Source organism: Spermophilus citellus (genome assembly GCF_964194105.1).
Source record: "Spermophilus citellus genome assembly, chromosome: 4".
Classification (NCBI taxonomy): domain Eukaryota; kingdom Metazoa; phylum Chordata; class Mammalia; order Rodentia; family Sciuridae; genus Spermophilus; species Spermophilus citellus.
In genome coordinates this window covers 42525654-42545432 of record NC_138185.1, presented here as the reverse complement: position 1 = coordinate 42545432, position 19779 = coordinate 42525654, and the positions used below count along the sequence as shown (strand labels likewise).

Genomic DNA, 19779 nt, shown 5'->3' with positions numbered 1-19779 from the left:
AAACTGATTTCCCAGACAGCAATATACACAAACAAATCAACTAGCTTCAGAGCCATGCTGTTAAGCTGTATAAATACAGTCCTCAAATAGACTCCCTTGTGAGACTCTGCTTTTTCATTTAACTTGAATGATGTTTTAGGGACTTTGGGTGCTTTACAATGTCCTTTTAATATGGGGTCAGTGTGAGATATCCCTTAGAGTCTATGTTAATAGATTTATGTCATCCTGGACAAAGGGTTTTGAGCTTAGTATTTGTTTTCTGTCCATTCAACTTTTATTTTTTAACAAGTGGTTTCAGATATTGATGCTGATCAAAATTATTGATGGCAGGAAAATGGGAAGGAGACTGGGTCTGGATCCAAAAACTTAATAGGTCAGCATGAACTCCAAGGATATGAAAAATTAAAAAAGTAAATCTAAGTCCCTTGATTTAAGACCAGTACCTCCAAGGTAGATTGATTATCAGTGCATTTGATAAAGGCATAAGAATTTTAGTTAATTTTATTGTCAATATTAGTCAGTAATAAGATCTATAACTTCCAAAAAAAAAAAAAGGCTAAAATAATCTTAGAATGTGTTAGGAGAAGAGTAGCTTTAAAAATACATAAAGATGCAGGTACTGAGTCCAGTACTACTCTGAAATCATCAGAGAATAGCTGCATGGTGTGTGTATTCAGCTCCCAACAATGTTCAGAGATGTGTGATTGGAAGGCACAGAAGATAATCACCAAGTTCAATTCAAACATGTGGAAGGACCAGAAATGTTTAAGAAGTTTCAGGTGCATGATAATTATTTTCAAATATTTGAAGGGCTCTTACATGGAAGATGGAATCATTTTGCCTAGAAAACACAACCTGGATTGTGGATTAAATTGGCAAGGAGGTAGATTTGGATCTACCTTGAGGAAGAGATGTTTTTATCTTCTTTTTTTTTCTTTCTTTTCATTTTGTCTTTAAATATGTTTTCTTTGTCTTAATTTTAATTTTTGTTTTCTTTCCTCATTTTATTTTATTTTACTGTTTTTTCTTTGAGGAGGATTGTTTAGGTGGACAACCTTGACAAAGAGTGAAGTCAAGGACTGGCCATAGAGATGTCTTTCTGGATGCTGGCTCATCCCATTCTGGAAAGTTGTAGATGGGGATTGTGAAATAGTGGTCTAAGGTCAAACTTATTCTACTGACATTTTTTTCTTTAATTTTTATTGTTGGTTGTTCAAAACATTACTTAGTTCTTAACATATCATATTTCACACTTTGATTCAAGTGGGTTATGAACTCCCATTTTTACCCTGTATTCAGATTGCAGCATCACATCGGTTATACATCCACTGTTTTACATATTGCTATACTAGTGTCTGTTGTATTCTGCTGCCTTTCCTATCCTCTACTATCCCCCATCCCCTCCCCTCCCCTCCCATCTTCATTTTTAGCTTGGACAGTGTGTTAAGAAATTTTGATTTAGACACTAATAATTTTCCAAAGATTAAAGATTCTACACAAATATTGGTAATTTGCTTTTTTTTAATTAGTAGATCTGACAACTATGGGCTTCCAATTTTGGAGGTAACAGCTGAGGAAGATGATTTGCTTCCTTTGTTTTGACAATGTGTCTATTCTCTGATTCTCTACAGCCTCCTCCATTTCCTATTGTGTTCCCCAGACAGAAGTAGAAGATAATTATATCATTTACCCTCTTGCTTGGGTTACTGCTTTGTTTCTATCTGGCCCACCTAGATTTGAAATCTACTTGCCTGACCTCTCTGGGAATTCAGTTTGTGATTTCTGTTGGATGTATGGATTGGTGGGGTTGGAGAACAAGACTAGTTTTAAAAGCAATGGTTTTCAAACTTTATTTCACAGTTGAATGAAACCCAACTCCTCTATACCCACCATATCAAGTGAAATCTTACACAGAACCTCAACTTACAAAACATAATAAAGGAGCTATGACCTTCAAGTGCATGAATAACCTCTACCCTGTCATCTAACATTTCCCTGGAGGCAAGAAATGGAATTTTAGAACTCATAGTGGAAGGAGACAGTCATCATTATACAAAATATACATGTATGAAGATGTGAATTTGGTATCAACATACCTTATATACAAACAGAGATATGATAAATTGTGGTATAAAGGTGTATTAAGAATTGTGATGCAAAAAAATAAGAGAGTTCATGTATAATGGCATAATTTGGTGTGAATATACTCTATATACAGAATTATGAAAAATGGTGCTGTGAATGGATAATTATGAATATAATGCACTCAACTATTGTCATGTATGTAAGAAATAAAAAAAAGAACTCTACTGAACTGGTTTGAACACAAGATTTGATATTATTTTCTAAAAGATAAAGAGACTAACATATAAATGGTAGTTCTCCAAATATTTCAGAAAATTGGTTTAAAGAAAATCCCCTTTTCTCAGATAAAAATAAAGATATATAAAAGAAAGGATAATAAACTCATGAGAATATTACATTTCAGTCCTGAGTTTGACCTTCATCAGGTGGAAACACTTCAGGTTTATCTCTGGAATTAAGGACATGAAGATCTAAGGAGCATTTTAGAGACCAGATGATCCATGATTCTCAAAATATAAATAAGGAAACTGGAAACAAGAAGATAAAGTGATTCATTGAAGAAGACATTTATTTGGTGTCAGAACTGTTACTAGAACCCGAGCATGAACTCCAACTGGACTTGCCCTCACACTCCCTTTCTCCCTGATAGACAATTTCTACACAATAGGTTTTAATTGCTATTCCTTTCTTCTGTTCTCTAGAGGAGGGCTTTCTCATGTTGATTCAAAGAGGTGTCCTTACAAAAACTAACATCCATTAAGAAATTCTTTATAGTTGGGGAGGGTTGTTCTCCTCTTTTAGGAGGATGGAAAATGGAAAATTGTTTTGTTTTACCTGTTTTTCTCTCAGGCAATATGTTCTTTATTGCTAAATGGGACATACTTGCCATAGAGAAGATGGAAAACACAATATTTTCAGTACAGATAATGGCAAACCAATTAGATAAACTCCAGCAATTGAGTTGTTATTCAGACATGAATCTCTTTGTCTAACTGCTGTTTACTTATTTCTAGACCTAGCTTCATTCCTCTTATCCTCTCCTGAACCCACAAGAATTTGAAATGACTGAAAATGGCAGGAATTCAATTCCGCTCATTTTCAAAATTCCTGATTTGGATAAAAGAACATGAAGCCTGTTTATAGATAGATATGTGATCACAAATATGTCAATAGGCATCATAAAGGGAAAACAACTGAAGCAATTTAAAAATAATTATGGAGAGTTCTGGAGAATCTTTTTAAACATTTCTGAGCATCTATAACTTCCAACCTACTTTTGCCTCATAAAATATTATTTTCAGAATATTCTATGAGTAGATAGATATTTTAACTATTTGTTTATATCATTATCAAGGACATTTATAGTTTCCTCTACCTAAGTATTGAATAAAATTCATTTTGGAGTAGTAGTTTGAAGAGTGAGCAATTACTTTCTGGATAGATTTTTGAATCTTAACAAATTATTTGAAGAACTCTTTCTGAAATCCATTGAACACTACTAATATATGCATGACTCCCAATTGATATCTCCAACTCTGACTTCTCTGCTGGACCTTTACATCCATGTGTTTATTTTGTATCTACATTTGGATACTTAAAAGAAACCACAGATGTTAACATGCTTAAAACCAAACGATTAAGTTCCTGCGTACTACCCACCAACCTACTCCTCTTTTCCATTCCTACAAGTGCTACTTCCATCCCATAATAAATCAGGCTGACAGCTGTCTCACTTTCCTTCTCCTTTTCCCTTCCACTTCTCAACTAATTTATCAATAAAACCATCAGCAAATTCGAAGACTCTCGCTTTACAATATCCCCCAAGTCTGACTTGTTTCTCATCACCTCCTCCACTTCTACCCTGACCCAAGCCACTAGCCTTTCTCTTCTAAAATATAATATTCATTTGATTCTGATCTCCCTAACTTCCAATTGCTTCCCCTCCAGCCCTACCCTGTAGTCTTGTTATTCACCCAGAGGCAGATAAATCCCGTCTCATTTAGAGTCAATCTGAATTTCTAACCCTGAATGTCAACATTGTCTGAGGTCTTGGTCCCTTTCTCCTTCCATTGTCCCTGGCCCACTCCTTCAGTCTTACTGGTATTCTTGCTGTTTTTGGAACACACTAAGTGTGCCCCAGACTCTAAGCCTTTCCTCTTGATGTTTCCTCTCTTTCTCCACATACTTATGTGCATATCTTCTCTATCTCCTTTGGGTCTATATTAAATGTCACTATATCATAGTAGACAATCCTGGATGCTTTTTATAAAATAGAAACACTTCTCTCATGGTGCTTACTCTTTCCCTCTCTCTGCTCTCTTCATCCCCTTAATACTTTTCTTTTCTTTTTTTTAAGACCCTGTCATGTTATTGCTTTGTTCATCTCTTTTTCTCCTTTGTTCCCACAGCAAGAATATTTTTGTTGCTGTTGTTGTTCACTATTGAATCTCAGGATCCAGAACAGTGCATGGCATGTAGTATGGGCTCAGTAAACACTTGATGAATGAATAAATGAGTTGCTATCAAGCAGTTAAAGGAGTTACATGGTGCATTTAATAACCATACACAAAATATTCATTTTTAGAGGTTATAAGGAGGCATTTCAGGTCCACAAACATACTTCCTTTCTTCCTTTAGCATCTTGGGGAAGGCTCAAGAAATCAGCTGAGGAAGATCAGAAAAGATTAGCCCTACATTCATTGAAGGTTTTTTTTTTTTTTTTTCCAGGAAGTCCTAAAAGTTGGCCAACCCACGATTTGAGAGTTTGCATTTTGGGGGTTAGAAAAATAATACAGAGCCACTTTTCTCCATGTTGCTTTTCTCTACACGACAGCTTGTCTGAATTCATCCAAAGAAAGTTAAACCTGCCTGGAGAGCTCTGGGCTTGCTGGCATCACTCCCCCACCCTGCACCAGTGTTCCTGCTTCTTTAGGAAGCATGGCCGTGCATTTAAAAATGTGCTCACGTCTAGGAAAACAACCAGGCTTACTCATTAGCAGCTTTTCCCCTGTCTTTCTAAAGCTGTAGTAAATAATTCTCCCCAGTTCCCCACAAATAGTTAATTATAGCACCAGCAGCAGCACTTTGAGGCGGGAAGCCAGGCACATCTGCAAAGCCCAGAGGAGATGCTGAAAGTCGCTCCCTGCTGTATAATAAAACCAGCAGATTAGGGCAGATGAGTTTTTCCCACAGGTCGGGCATCAATGCAGACATCTCCCTCTGCTTCTTCTCCCCACCCCGCTACGGTGTTTCTCCTTCTTCTGATGCTGCCAAGTCACTCTCAAAATGCATGGCTGATGAACATCTGCTGACCTCTTGGCATGGTGTCCTGAAAATGAATTTGGCCACCAGATGGGAAGTGAAGTAAGGAACTGCTCTACTTGGGTCTCAAAGCTTTGCTATTTGGGCTCAAAATGTGGTCAAGGTCATGTGCCACAGATATGTGTTTATGCTCTGAATTAGAGGCAACTGGAGGAGACAGAGGGAGTGGGTATGGAGTGCAATGTTTCACAGGAAAAACTCTGGCCCTGGAAGTCTTGTCAACTCTGAGTAAACTGGAATTTTCTTTTTGCTGACAAAAAGTGCCCAGTAACCTCAGCTCTTCCTAAGGGCATATGTCACCAAACCAGGAAAATGAACCAGGAGCAGGACAAAGTGGAAGTCATGGAATACAGTGGATCAGTGTATGGACCCAAAGATTATTTTTAAAGGGGTGATAAGTGTTCATTTTTATGCTACCAATTGCCCTTTGGGCTGATTCATGGGTGGAATTGGGCTCCCAGAAAAAACGTCTCCTGAACCAAATGTGAGATTTTGTCTTTTACTGAAGGCAATTCAAGACTAACTAGAAGATATTGCAGTGTATCCCCAGATCTTTACAAAATTGTTTCACATCTCCTCTAACTGCTGAAGATGGCTCAGAGTTTGTCTTCCACAGAGAATTTCCTTTGGTAGGAAAGAGAATTGCCTTTGGTAGGAAGAGGTGACTTACCTAAAATCAAATCCCTTTCTGGGCAATGCCTCTTACTAAAATCTAGTTGATGCAAGGCACAAAAGCCTTTGCCTCAAGTTAGCATAACTCCAAAAGGCCAACCCTGCTTCCAAGTTTCCTGTAGGGTTCACTGAGGCCCCAATGGTTCAAGCACATTTCAGATCAGCTTCTTTCTCTGCCAAATCCTGTTTTCCTTTCTCTCCAAGAAACCTCCTGCATGCCACACCCCATCTCAGAATCTGTTTCTAGGAAATCCAAGTTAAGATACCATCTTTGTTTACTTTCTCATAGAGAAATCATACCTTAGGGGATTGAATGCTAAAGTGTGTAAAGTAGAAATTATGCATGGTTAAAATTAACTTTGAAAAAGTTTAGGGAAGTTAGCCACCAATATTGTGTCTCTGTACATACTAAGTGTGAAATTTCAGAATCTAGTCATGTCCCCTTATTCCTTCAGCAGATGAAGAATTTGGTTTGTGTTCAGGAAATTTTTTGCACCCAAAGTATTATCTTTAAATTCTATAATCTCTCATCAGAAAGGGAAAATCCTCCCACCATGAGAGTTACCAGGGAACTGAGGCCAACTGTGCTCTCAGCCAATCCATCGTTGCTCTGTTCATGATCATTTTAGGGAATATGAGCATTGAGCAGAGGATGAACCAAAGTGCCCACCCTTGTTATTTCCTCTCCTTTTATCCTTTTCCATTTATAGCTGAACTCACTGAATTCATGTAAATTACATAAACTTAAGATGTAACTTCACTTTTTTTACGATACTATTTTTAATCTAGAGAATTGTTCATTAGTGAGGACAATTTATTTGAAAGAACCACACGTTCATAAGCATTATCAATTCTCACTTAGATTTTTATTTAAACTAAACCTTATGTTGAGAAGAGTTTTCTTCCCACTAATTACTAATTCTGGCTGTGTGACCCGAAGGAGGTCATTTACCCTCTCTTGGTCTATTTTGTCTCACAGGTAAAATCATATTTTAAAGCTTCAATGCAAAGGGCTAAATTTATGTTTCCTTAGCACTCCTTCTGTTCTATAATTTTCTTTATGCAGAGATGTAGGGAAAATTAATTGGTGAAATGCAAATTAGTGACAGAGCAACCATAACAGGGATTTTTGTAAGTCATAAACTACACTTGGTCCAACTACTACTAGAAGGAAATAAGAATTCGTGGAAAGAAACAGCAATCATTCAGACCTGCTGGAATACAAAATACTATTAAAACTATTATGTTTGCTATAATATTAATCATAAACTTACCATGTTACTTACTTATGATTCCTAATAAGTAAAACCTAATCAAATCTATCTGCTTCTTTCTTTCCCTCTAGGAGACATTTGGAAAACAAATTGGAGAATTCCAATACATTTCTTAGAGCAGAGTCTTAAAAGCACAAGCCTGACTATTTTAGATGTAACAAGTACAAGAATAAAACCAGCCTATTCTTTGGGTATAAATTCTTTTGAAAGGGTTCTAAAACTGTCGAACTACTCCTTTTTTTTTTTTTTTTGCCCAGCCTCCAGGGTTGACTGACATGCATTCACAGCAAAGATAGAAAATGCCTCAAATTCCATCGGTTTAGTACTGGAGGAAGGTTGGGTCAAGAAAAAAGTGAAAGAGGATATTTTTTCTCCAAAACTTTTTTCATTTGAAAGTAGAATGCAATGGTGCTCTTTTTGTCTTTTCCCTAGTATTTGTTCTAAGTAATATTAAAATAGTTAACTTTTATAAATTGAAGAAAAAAAATGACTTGGTCACAATGCTTACAAGTGACCTGTCCTTATCATAAATCTATGATTAATGCTAAGTATTTGGGGAGGGGAAAGGAATTGGAAACTGAGAGCTTAGTAATTGCCACGAAAATCTTATATAACTCGTGGAGGAAGACAGCATGTGAATTTCTTGGCTTGCTTTGAACTTCTAAGCATTCAATATTCTTTTTGAAAAGATATGTGTTGACAGTGACTAAATTGCTCCTTATTGCTCTAGTAGGTTTATGGGTTCCTTAAGATCTCACTCTCTCAACAGCAATGCTTAACTTTTCTAATCGGAGTTTATGTATAGCTGTCTACGCATAAGGTGTTCATCAATTATAGTTAAATGACTGCACTGAGTTAGATTTTGTGCAAGTTCAGAAAAGTATGTGCAGCAATTACAAGCCATTCCTAGTCTCTGTCAACCATCGGAGCTTCAACCATGATAATTAATCTCTTTTCAAAAACAATATTAATTACTATAGTATCAAACTGTGCAGAAGAAGAGTGTCTGGTTCACTCATTAGCTTAGACTTTTATAAGCAAATTACATAAATCATGTCTAATTAATTTCAAAGAACAAAAAAGTTGTCTTTTGCAAATATTGTTTTTTATGGGGGCAAGGTATAAAATGTTTGAAGTGATTACATTATCCAATGAAACTAACTTTTGTGGGTTATTGTAGTATATAAAACCTCCACAAATAGCTGGGTGTGCTGGCACAGGCCTGTAATCCCAGTTGCTCAGGAGGCTGAGGCAGGAGGATTGCAAGTTCAAAGTCAGCCTCAGCAACTTAGCAAGACCCTGTCTCAAAACAAAAAAATAAAAAGAACTGGAAATGTGGCTTAGTGGTTAAAACCCTCCAGAAATAGATCCTTAAGGAATAGAAATGGGTCCCTGCAGGATCATGTGACTGCCATTTAAACATGTGGATACATTTAGAAGAGAAAAGAAGCTAAAAAGGAACAGCTCCTAAATGTCAAACACACAAAACTATCATCCATTCTTTCAGATGGGGAAACAAGGAACATTGCCATTGGACGGATAGAGGTTCCTGTCTTGTAAAGTTGGAACAGGTTTAAAATGATTTTGAGGGATAATTGCATGGCCTAGTAAGATTGCTAAGAAGAAGAAATAAATGTTTGTAATACTTGAATCAAATGTAATTTCCCTCAACAAAGGAAATTTAGGTTATTTCTTAACTAAGTTACTTGGCTTCCATTTGACTAGTGTGTGTTACTCATAGAATGATGTGACTCCTCCGTTTTTTTAAATGCTTCTATGAGTGCATTCTAGTATTTCATAATTGCAGGGCTCATTTTGACCTAATCTTACATGCATGGAATATCATTTGCTCCGTTTCTGTCCCCAGTGCTTCCTTTTCCCCTCCTATCATCCCTCTCCCTCTAAGACTCTACTGATCTTCCTTCTATTTATGTTTTTTTTCTTTTTCAAAATATATTTAATTTCAACACTATCTCAGATGTACAAGTAGGGTTCAAGAGAATTAGAAACAAATATTATTTTAAATAAATCTAATCTTCAGCAACTTTTCAGGTCCTTGTAGAATTTATGTAGAATAATATATCCACTGTGGACTACAATTAGGTTTGGCTTTGAGATCTGTTGACCCTGTTCCAGCTAAAGTTTAACAAATCTCACAGAGATTTTTGGGTGAAGAATATTTGTTTTTGAACTTGGTGTAGAGACAGCATTTTTAGTTTTATTATTTCATCCCAGTTTGGTGTTTATTATATCTTCGAATTATTTTAGCTATTGAAACTTTCTAGACACATTGTCATGACTTTGGTGGTTGTATGATGACTGAATATGTTCAGGAACTGAGTATGTGGGACTTTAGAAATCAAGAACTGGTTCTCCATGGGATTCTTAGTGATCAGTCTTGGAAGTAATGAAATGGCAATTGGTTTCTCTTAGCTATGATTATGAATGTGTCTAACGGAGAAGCTAGAGAGAAGATTATACTGTTTCCTGGATGCGTATTTCAGAATAGGGTCACAAGAAGAGAAAAATCCTATTTCATGTATTGAAATGCTGGGGAAAAATTATTAATGATGTATTCATTTGACAATCATTTACCGAGCAGCTACTATTCACTCAGGTACATAGTATGTAAAGATATTTCAGAAATAAACAAGATGCAATTATTGTTTTTTAGTATCTAAATGATGATGCTCAGCAACATACTAACTTTTTAAGCAGAAAGAATTAGAAAGACAAGAGTACCTTTAAAACAATCTACATTCCTGCATATTGATAAACAAATATAAACATATTGAAAGCAGCACTTTATAACTCTTTTCTAGTTTTTTCCCCCTATTTTACCTTAAACATAAAAATTAGATGCTAAAATGAGGGAGACATCATTGAAATTTCTGTTCTAAAGTCAAAAACAAAATAAGATGCCACCTTGGCCTTCCATTTTTTTCTTTTTATTTCTTGTGTTGATAGCTGATCTTGGTGGTTTCTTTGGGCAAAACATTTCATAAGTAGGTCCAGTCCTGAGAGCCTGTCTCTGCTCAGATCATCTTGCACTTATGCAAAAGGTTCCTTGGGCTATCTAAGGGGACTTCACAAGCCCACGGACAATAAGAAAGGCCAGGCAGTTGTGCAGAGACGGCAGAAGGAAATTGAGCTGAGGTTCCATGCACAGTTATAGTTGGTAGGTCTAGGAGACAACGCATTTCAGAGAATGATAAAATATCTTGCTTTCTTGGCTTATAAAGCATTACTCACAACATCTACTTAAGAGAGAGAAGCCTAGGTCAACAATTCTTCTGGTTACTTTTCCCTTCCCCTTTTCTTTCTACGTTTGCATTTACTTTTCTTTTTGCAATCTGTTGAAATGTGCTTGGGAACCCCAAACTAGACATGTTTTCCCTTTTGTTTAAGTTGACAAGCCCACAAGGAAGAGTCCTTATATTTCTACCCTTGTACTGTTCCTACTCAATGTTTAAGGATAGTCATTGCCATATTTTGTTGTCAGCGGAAGCCAAAATTTGATGCCTTATTAACATCATGCAGGAGAGGTGTGGGCTTCAGTCTAATATTTTGGGAAAAAGTACTCATCGTTTTTCTTTTTTTATAAAGAATTAGGAGATTTTTCTGCCTGATCTATCTTCCTAGGATGAGTTTATTTTTGACATTATCTCTGACATTTAACCTTGATAAGAAGGTTTCCTTACTATCTTCTTGTGGTCTTCATGGACAGGGCAGATGATTACTTCTATTAAGTACAGGTACCAAGACTCTTAAATGGGTGATGAACTGGGGATGAGTGCACTTTTAGTGATAATAGAAAATGTTTTGAAAAGAAAGACCATTGATTAAAATTACTACAGCCTGCCTGATCTTCCTGTTTATTATCCAATCCATCTTATTTTCTCCTCTTTGTTTTAGAATTTTTTTAGTTGTCAATGGATCTTTTTATTATTATTATTTTTTATTTATATGCAGTGCTGAGAATTGAACCCTGTGCTTCACCCATGCTAGGCAAGAGCTCTACCACTGAGCTATGACCCCAGCCTTTGTTTTCCCCTCTTTTGGAAAACATTACTCTATAATGCAAGAATCAGGATTTCATAGATTATTTCAAAAAGCCCTGAAATAAGAAAATCTTAGCCTACTCCCAATAATCTCTCTGACCCAACAATGGCTTTTTAATTTCACTTTTCTCAGTTCTCCTTCTCAGTCCCAGCCTGTTAAGCATCTCTTTCCTTCTGTCTCTGGTTCCTTTTATGTGTTTCTGAGTGAATTTGGGGCCATATGTTTGATCATGGAAGAAGAGAAACCATGGGACTTTTAAGAAAATATCTAAATGAAAGGAAAATAATTGGCTATGAAAGGCAAGATCAGAGGGCATAGTTGAAATGTAGGGAAAAATCAGTATCACAATGCACCACAGTGATCTTTGCCTCTTGGGACCACCTTGGATTCACAGATGAGACAGGCAAGATCAAGGGTATCCCCAGGCAATGAGTTGGTACAGCCAAGTCCAAGGCCATTATTACATGAAAAAGAAAGCTTCTCTCACAGGTAGTGTTGCCAATTTCTACAACAGACCCCTTAAGAATGGTTGGCATTGGCTGGCAGCACTAGCCAGTTGGCCTCTTACTGCAAAAGCAATAATGAAGTAGTTTCTCAGAACAGAAATTCCACCCTAGGCCATGTTGGAAGCCTAAATTAAATGCAGAAAAAAAAATGTTCACATGAAAAGTCACACAAGAATGAGTTTCCAGATTCCATTTGTTCAAAAGAGTTCTCATCTGCAAATTTCTGACTCAAACATCTGACCCACTTTCCACCAGCTCTTTCCCAAGAGTCCTGGGAAAGAGGTTACATTGCCTTCAATGTATAGAAAGCAACTTGCTTTGGGTGTTACTTTCTGTCTTTGTAAGTTGCCTAAGAGAAATCAGATCTACTCATTTGGATCAGTGCACAGGAGCCCAGGGCTGGTGAAAGATAGGAAGAGGGAGGATTCAATGATGATCCAAGTTTCTATTCTGAAAAGCAGCGAACAAGAACACTGGGAGAGGAGCTGCCTTGTGACTTAGATAGTACATTTGGTTGGGGGAAAGTCAAGCTTGAGCTATTAGAGGAAGTAGAAATGACACCTGGAGTTCAAGAGTAAGATAAAGATTGAAGATTAAAAAACAAAAACAAAAGTTGGGGTCATGAGCATCAAGCAGAAAGTTGAGATACAATGGTAGATTAGGTTGGTGTGAGAAAATACGGGGTGGAAAGAAAGTCTGAAATGGTGTCTACTACAACCATGCATGGATACCAAGGAGCCCACCACCGGTTGGGAGAGCCGATTGTCTATTGGCCCACTCACAATATGGGTGATGGCAATCTCTGCAAAGCATGTGGATTCATCAGTAGAAACTTTCAATAAACTGCTTATACTTCTTGGTGTTTTTCCCATTCACCACAGGCCAAAACATATTCCCATGCAACCCCAAATTCTCACACAAAAACTGAGGACAGGAAGCCAGGGAAGGGGTGGTGTCCTTGTTTTCTTCCCTTCCAGCCCTATAAGGGGCCTAGGATTATTTGTTATGCACAAGACAGGAGCTGAGAGGCCTTAGTGCCACTCTTTTCGAAGGACCCGTTTATTCTCTCATAATCCATTAAATGCCTTGACTTCAGAAGCCCCTGCCTACTCTTCTGTTCCCACTGAGTGAGCTCAGTGGTGCCAGTGGAGATTGGGAGGCAGTAATCCAGGGAGAACTCACCCTGGGGTCTCTCTCCAGCTGCTGCTTGTGATGCAGGCTGCGTCTTCTTTTGGCCTTTGCAAGACCATTGTGATAAAAGTGGTACAGGCCTTCTGCGAATGGTAGCTGTGGAGATCCAAACAGACACGAGACATGTTAGCTTCTGGGCTGGCCCAGGGACAGGAACATCTAAGCTGGTGCTGCAGAATACAGACATCCTGCAGCCTAGGTATGTATGTGAGAAAGCCATTCACACCCTCCATGCTAGACTCAACCCCCTGTTTCCATCTGAACTTCTTCCCTTCTTCTTGCCTTTGCTTATATGGTGCTCATTGCCTCCTCTCTCCACAAACACCTCTTATTCTTTTCCCCAATTTCTATTCAACCATTGATTCCCTTTCCTCTTCCATGAAGTCTGCCTTGTATCCATATTGTGCCACGTTCTCCATTCTCCTTTCTTGGACTGGTGTTTATATTCTACTCATCACCTGGTTGCTTCAGAACTGTGTTATGACCTACTCCTTCCCTTACACTGTGACCCCTTGGTGCTTCTTATCAGGCTGGGCACAGAGGAACCACTTACGTCTTGTAAATGCCCAGTGGCTGATGGAACAGGTTTCCCTCTTTCTTGTTCCAAGGATTCTTGGAATCAGCTCTGAGTGTCAGAGACAGGTAGAGAAACCACAATAATGAGAGTTTGTCTCCAGCACAGGGCCTGTAAGGTTTTAAAGCACCTAAAGAAAACCATCATTTGTTCTATGATTCTGGGTAACTTGGGAAATAAACTTGACCTGTAAGTTGGCAGACCTGGATGTGGCTCATATCTGTTACCATATCACAGAAAGACCTTGAGAAAGACACTCTCCCTCTAGGTTTTTCCTCTTCTCTGTATATGTATGAGCTTTGAAGTTACTAGATCTTTGTCCTGTCTTTACGCGTTTCATAGTGTGAAGATATGCTGTTTATACACATTCACAAGCATTGACAGAATGCTTAAAAATCATAAACACTGGGTGTGGTGGTGCATGCCTATAATCCCAGAGACGTGTGAGTTTGAAGCAGGAGGATTGCAAGTTCAAAGCCAGCCTCCCTAAGCGACTTAGTGAGACCCTGACTCAAAATAAAAATTTTTTAAAAAGGGGGTTGGGAATGTGGTTTAACATCTCTGGGTTCAATCCCTGGTACCAAATATTGTATGTACGTGTGTGTGCGTATGTGTGTAAAAAGAGTGTGAATGTGTACTTTTTTTTCTGGAAAGACAATACATGGTTTTTATGAGATTTTCAAAGGGGGTCCTACTACAATTGTCTCACCACTCAAAGTATTTGCTACTGAAATTTAGGTGTGTGTGCTGCTACTCAGTGTTCAATAGAAAAGGGAAATGGATGTGAATGCTTTGTCAGTAAGGTTTCCCAAATTAAGTGAGACCTATTTGAAACATTTTAGATCAAGTAAGATCTTGAGGTGGTTGAGATATTTCTTAAATATCATTTATTACAAAAGGAATACAGAGTAAATTTGGAGAATAAAAACACAAGCAATGAAATAAAATTCCTTCATATTTTCTTTTTTAGGAGACTTAAAATTTAAAAGTTTATTTGTTTTCTGTGTGCACCAGGCTTACCCACTCCCAAGAGTGAAATACTATGTGCTTAATAGTAAAATGAGTTAGTATCAGGTCTTCCCCTTTGATCGCACACAGGCATCCACGCATACACACACATGCACACACACTCAAAGAATATATATTTTTATACAAAATGTTTTTTCAGTTATCACTCATGCTTTCATAAAACTTCCACTTTCTACCTCTTTGGCAGCAGTAGTATAAGATTTTGTTATATGAGATATATCATAATTTATGTAGTATTTCATTATTGATGTATATCAAAAACTTTCATTCATGTTAAATATAGAGCTATATATAGCTTGGGTTGGGGGAGATTGTGAACCACAGAGTAGGAACCTCTAAAACTTCACTCTTATGTAAAAGAAACTAAAACACTGAAAAAAAAACCCTGTCAATTCAACTTTTTCAGAACTCTGGAAATTAATAAAATGCTTACAGTATCTTAAGGGTATTCATTCAAGAAAAATAGAGGAATCTCAATAATAACAACAAGATTTATGGTGTTTTTGCTTGCTCTATTCCTATCTTCTTCTCTCCGTTTCTACAGTATCTTTGAAATCCAATAGTTTTAAAAATCACAACAGTTATGAAAACCAGCAATCTAATAGATAGCATAAGTTCAGAGCTATTCAAAAAGCTCCCTTCCCAGATAATTCTCTATAACATATCTGGAAAAGTACCATTCAGAGGCTGGTTATTATTTGACCAAATTCAGAGTTTGCACAATAGGAAAAGTCCTATCTCCAGGGTGTTTGTTGAAAGCAATCTATGATAATTGTTTAACATTGCAGCTTTCTGAAACAGCTATACCAATTGAGGTAAATGAAAAGCTGGTAAAAATGTAAAATAAAGACATAGAGAATGAGATGTTCATAGAGGGTTTTACAAAGTTCCAATGTATTTCCATAGACTTAGAAGGCTACACACATGTAGAGAGTTATGCATATAATCAGAAAATACCTAAGATGATCCCAAGTTGACCTAGAGGCTCTATGAAAACAGGAAGTGAAGGCCATGACAGAGTTACAAGTCACCTGCCTGAGCATTAAAGGCATGATCCAATTTTAACAAAGCATTCCTTGGAAAATGGTAAAAACACTTTATTAATTCAAGGTCTTTAAGAAAATCTCTAATCATTATCTGACAACTAAGCTAATTAAGCTAGATTTAGTAGAACACTATAAATGTTAGACTTTACAATATAAGTCCAGGAAAAACACCAAATGAATATCAACAGAAAACAATAACAAACAGCAACAACAAAATTCAAAAACAACAACAAATTTGGAGGAATCTGATTTCCAGAGCTACCACATTATATTATTTAAAATAGCAAGTTTTCAGAAAAACATTATGAGGCAAATAAAGAAACAAGAATATATGGATAATACATAGGATAAAAAATAACAATCAATAAAAATTCTCTAAGTCCAGATGTTGGATTTGCTACACAAAGACTTAATCAACTATTATAATGAAGACATCATGTATAAGGAATCAAAGGAAAGTATGAGAATGAGTCATCAAAAAGAGAATATAAATAATGAGATAAAATGTAAAAAAATAATGGAATAGAAATTCTAGAACTGAAAATTATAATAACTGAAAAGAAAAAAATTCTTATATGTTCTCAATAGTAGATTTGAATTGGCAGAAGAAAGAATTAACAAACATGAATACAGGGCAATTGAGATTTTTCAGTTTGAGGAACAGACAAAAAAATGAAGTAGAATGAGCTGGGAGAACTTCAGAGACTTGTGATACCAACATAATCACACTGTGAGTTTCAGAAGAAAAGGAGAAAGATAAATAGAATTACCTTTTGAAAATTTTCCTAATTTCATGTAAATTATTATTATTCTTTTCTAAGAAGCTCAACAAGTTCAAAGTAGGATAAACACAGAGATCTTCACTTAGACACAACATAATCAAGCTGCCAAACATCAAACAGGAAATGTTCAGTAAGATCAGCAACTGACATCTTATTGGAAGTCATGGAAATCATAAGACAGTGAGAAGATATATGAAAAGTGCCAAAACAGAGGTTGTCCACCATTCTGTATCTGCAAAACTAACTTACAAATCCAGAGTTTGCTCATGGCAGGAGTGAATAGTGTACAAAGCTGCTTCATGGATCAGAAGCAAAAGAAAAGAAGATGAAGAATATGGATCCCATTATCTCTTTCAAGGGCATTTCCCTCATGACATAAAGACCTCTCACTAGACCCCATCTCTTAAAAGATTCCATCCCCACCAATAGCACCAAGATAGGGACCAAGTCTTTAACACATGGGCTTTGGGGGGACATTCTAAATTCAAACAATATAAATATTATTCTCTAAAATTCTTTTTATTTCTGTATGTTGGTAGTGAAGGCCTATTTTTGATGGCTGATTTTGCTTATTTAAGCTTTCTCTTTTATTTTCTTGGTAAAAATCACTAGAGAACTTTTCTTCTCCTCCTCCCTACCTTTATTGTGATTTAGCTTCCACATAGTATCAGAAAAATTTGATCTTTGGTTTTTTGGGATTGGCTTATTTCACTTAGCACAATGGGGTTCTAATTAGATAAGATATATACTATGCTTCTATACATTTATTAAAATGGATTCTACTGTCATATATAACTAAGGAGAATAAATAAAATAAAATAAAACAAAAAAGATGTTAATGATAGAGAAACCTGACTATGAGGTATATAGAAATATTTGTACTGTCTTCTTGATTGTGATATCAGATAACTAAAACTGTCTTTAAAAATAGCCTTTTAATAAAAGAAAAGACAAAAAAAAATAACTAGAGATTTTCAACCTACTGAATATTTCAAAGAATAACTTGGATTTATTGATTTTTCTATATTGTTTTTCTATTTCTATTGCACTTATTTTAACTTGAATATTCAAATTTCTCAAATTCCCTCCTCTGTTTGCTTTGGGTTTAATTTGTCCTACTATGTACTCCCACCATGATGTGCTGCCTTGCCAGAGGCCCCAAAGCAAGAAGGCCATTGGAACATGGACCGAAACCTCCAAAACCATGAACCACAATGCATCTTTTCTCTTCATGAGTTGATTAATTCAGGTATTTTGTTACAGAAACAGACAACAAACTATCACAAATATGAATATATGTAAGCCAACAAATTAGATAACCTGAGTGAAATAGGCAAATTCCTAGAAAGATTATAAAAAATTATAAAAAGCTCAAGAAGCAACAGAAAATTTAAATAGACCTATAACAAGTAAACTGATTGAAGTAATAGTTTAAAAACTTCCTACAAAATGAAGTCCAAGCCCAGACGACTTCACTGGTAAATTCTATCAACTGTTTAAAGCCTGATACTAATCATTCAGATACTCTTCCAAAAAATGGAAGAGGAAGAAACACTTTTCAGCATATTTATTGAGTCTAATATACCCTTAACAATAACCATAAAATGATATTGTAAGAAAATAAAAACTGTAGAATTCTGTTCCTTACAAACATACACCCAGACATTCTCATAAAAATGCTAGCAAACTAAGTCCAGTAATATATAAAAATAATTATCCACTATGACCAAATGAAGTTTATCTGAGAAATGCAAGGGTGTTTTAAAATCTGAAAATCAACTATCAAAATAATATTCTTTATTCAATAGAATAACTCATCTCAAAAAATACAGAAGAATATTTCAAACATTTAATATCCTTGTATGATAAACAATTTTTTTATACACTAGGGAAGGAAAGAAACCTCATCAATCTAATAAATGCATTTGTGAAAAATTCACAGCTTATGTCATGTTCAATGGTGAAAAATAGAATGCTTTCTGCATAAGAGAAGAAAATGAGAAAAGTGTTTGCATTTGTCACTTCTATTCTGTAGGTATTAGAGATTCTATGAGGTAATTTAGGCAAGGAAAATAAATAAAGTTAGCCAGATTAGAAGGGAAGAAGGAAAGCTATATTTGCAGAAGATTTATATTGTGTGTACAAATTCTTAAGGAATCTACAAAAATTATTTCTACTCACAAATGAATTCAGCAAGGTTTCAGGATCAAAGATTAACATCCAAAAACCAATTTTATTCTATACATAAGCAATGAATGTTTTAAGAATGGAATTACAACAACACTTTACATTTATAATAATAGCAAATAAATAAAATACTTGTGGATAATTTGACAAAAATTTCTAAGACCTGTAAACTGAAATGTGCAAAACAACATCGAAAGAAATTAAAGGAGATCTAAATGGAAATACATCCCATATTCATGGATTCTTAACATAGCAATACTCCTTAATTTATCCCCAGTATCTAAATAATTCCTTTCAAAATCTTAGCTATTGTTTTTGCTTTTTCTAAAATTCAAGTGGAAATTTAAAGAAACCAGAGTAGCCAAAATAATCTTGGGAAAAAAAGTTATAGAACTCATACTTTTCAATAGCAAAACTAATTATAAAGCAACAATAACCAAGATGGTGGCATAGTTCAACAGGATAAAACTGAGATAATTAATAATAATCTATATGGTCAATTGATTTTCAAAATGGATGCCAATAAAAGTTAATGGGAAAGAATAGGCTTTTCAATAGATCATGTGTTAACAAGTATATATTCACAAGAAAAAGTATATTTGGATCCCTATCTCACACCACATACAAAATTCAACTTGAAATGAGATTTATAGCCCTAACTATTAAGAGCTAAAACTGAACAACTCTTAGAATAAAGCAAAGAAAGACATCTAAACAACTTAGGGTTAGGCAATGCTTTCTTAGATACTTTTGATATTTTCAGAAAGTTTTCTTGTAAGGTTGTATTTTTTTTAAAAAAACACAAAAAGTGAATAAGAACACAAACATTCATTTTCCCACACTTTCAACCACACTGGATAGACATTTTAATTTTTGCCAATTTAATGGATATAATTTGAATTTCTTTGATTATTTTGAATGTGTCAGCATGTTTCATGGTTATTCACCATTTTAATTTCTTCTCTTTCAATTGCCTATTTTTACATCTAGTGCATTTTTCTATTGTACATTTCTGTTTCCTTTCCATAAGCCAAGCACTGTGTTTGGTGC

General features: G+C 35.7%; 1 protein-coding gene across 2 annotated transcripts in view; it reads right to left on the bottom strand.

The window, feature by feature from the left end:
• Positions 1-19779, bottom strand: part of PCSK2 (proprotein convertase subtilisin/kexin type 2) — a gene marked incomplete at both ends in the record, with an annotated part of 264335 nt that overhangs the window by 218157 nt on the left and 26399 nt on the right. Inside the window, one exon of one of the 2 annotated variants that reach the window (XM_081293243.1) lies at positions 13103-13207. The exons of the other annotated variant lie outside the window; for it this stretch is intronic. Coding sequence (XP_081149369.1) covers positions 13103-13207 — 105 coding nt within the window. The remainder of the gene's footprint in view (positions 1-13102; positions 13208-19779) is intronic. 2 annotated transcript variants of the gene reach the window in all.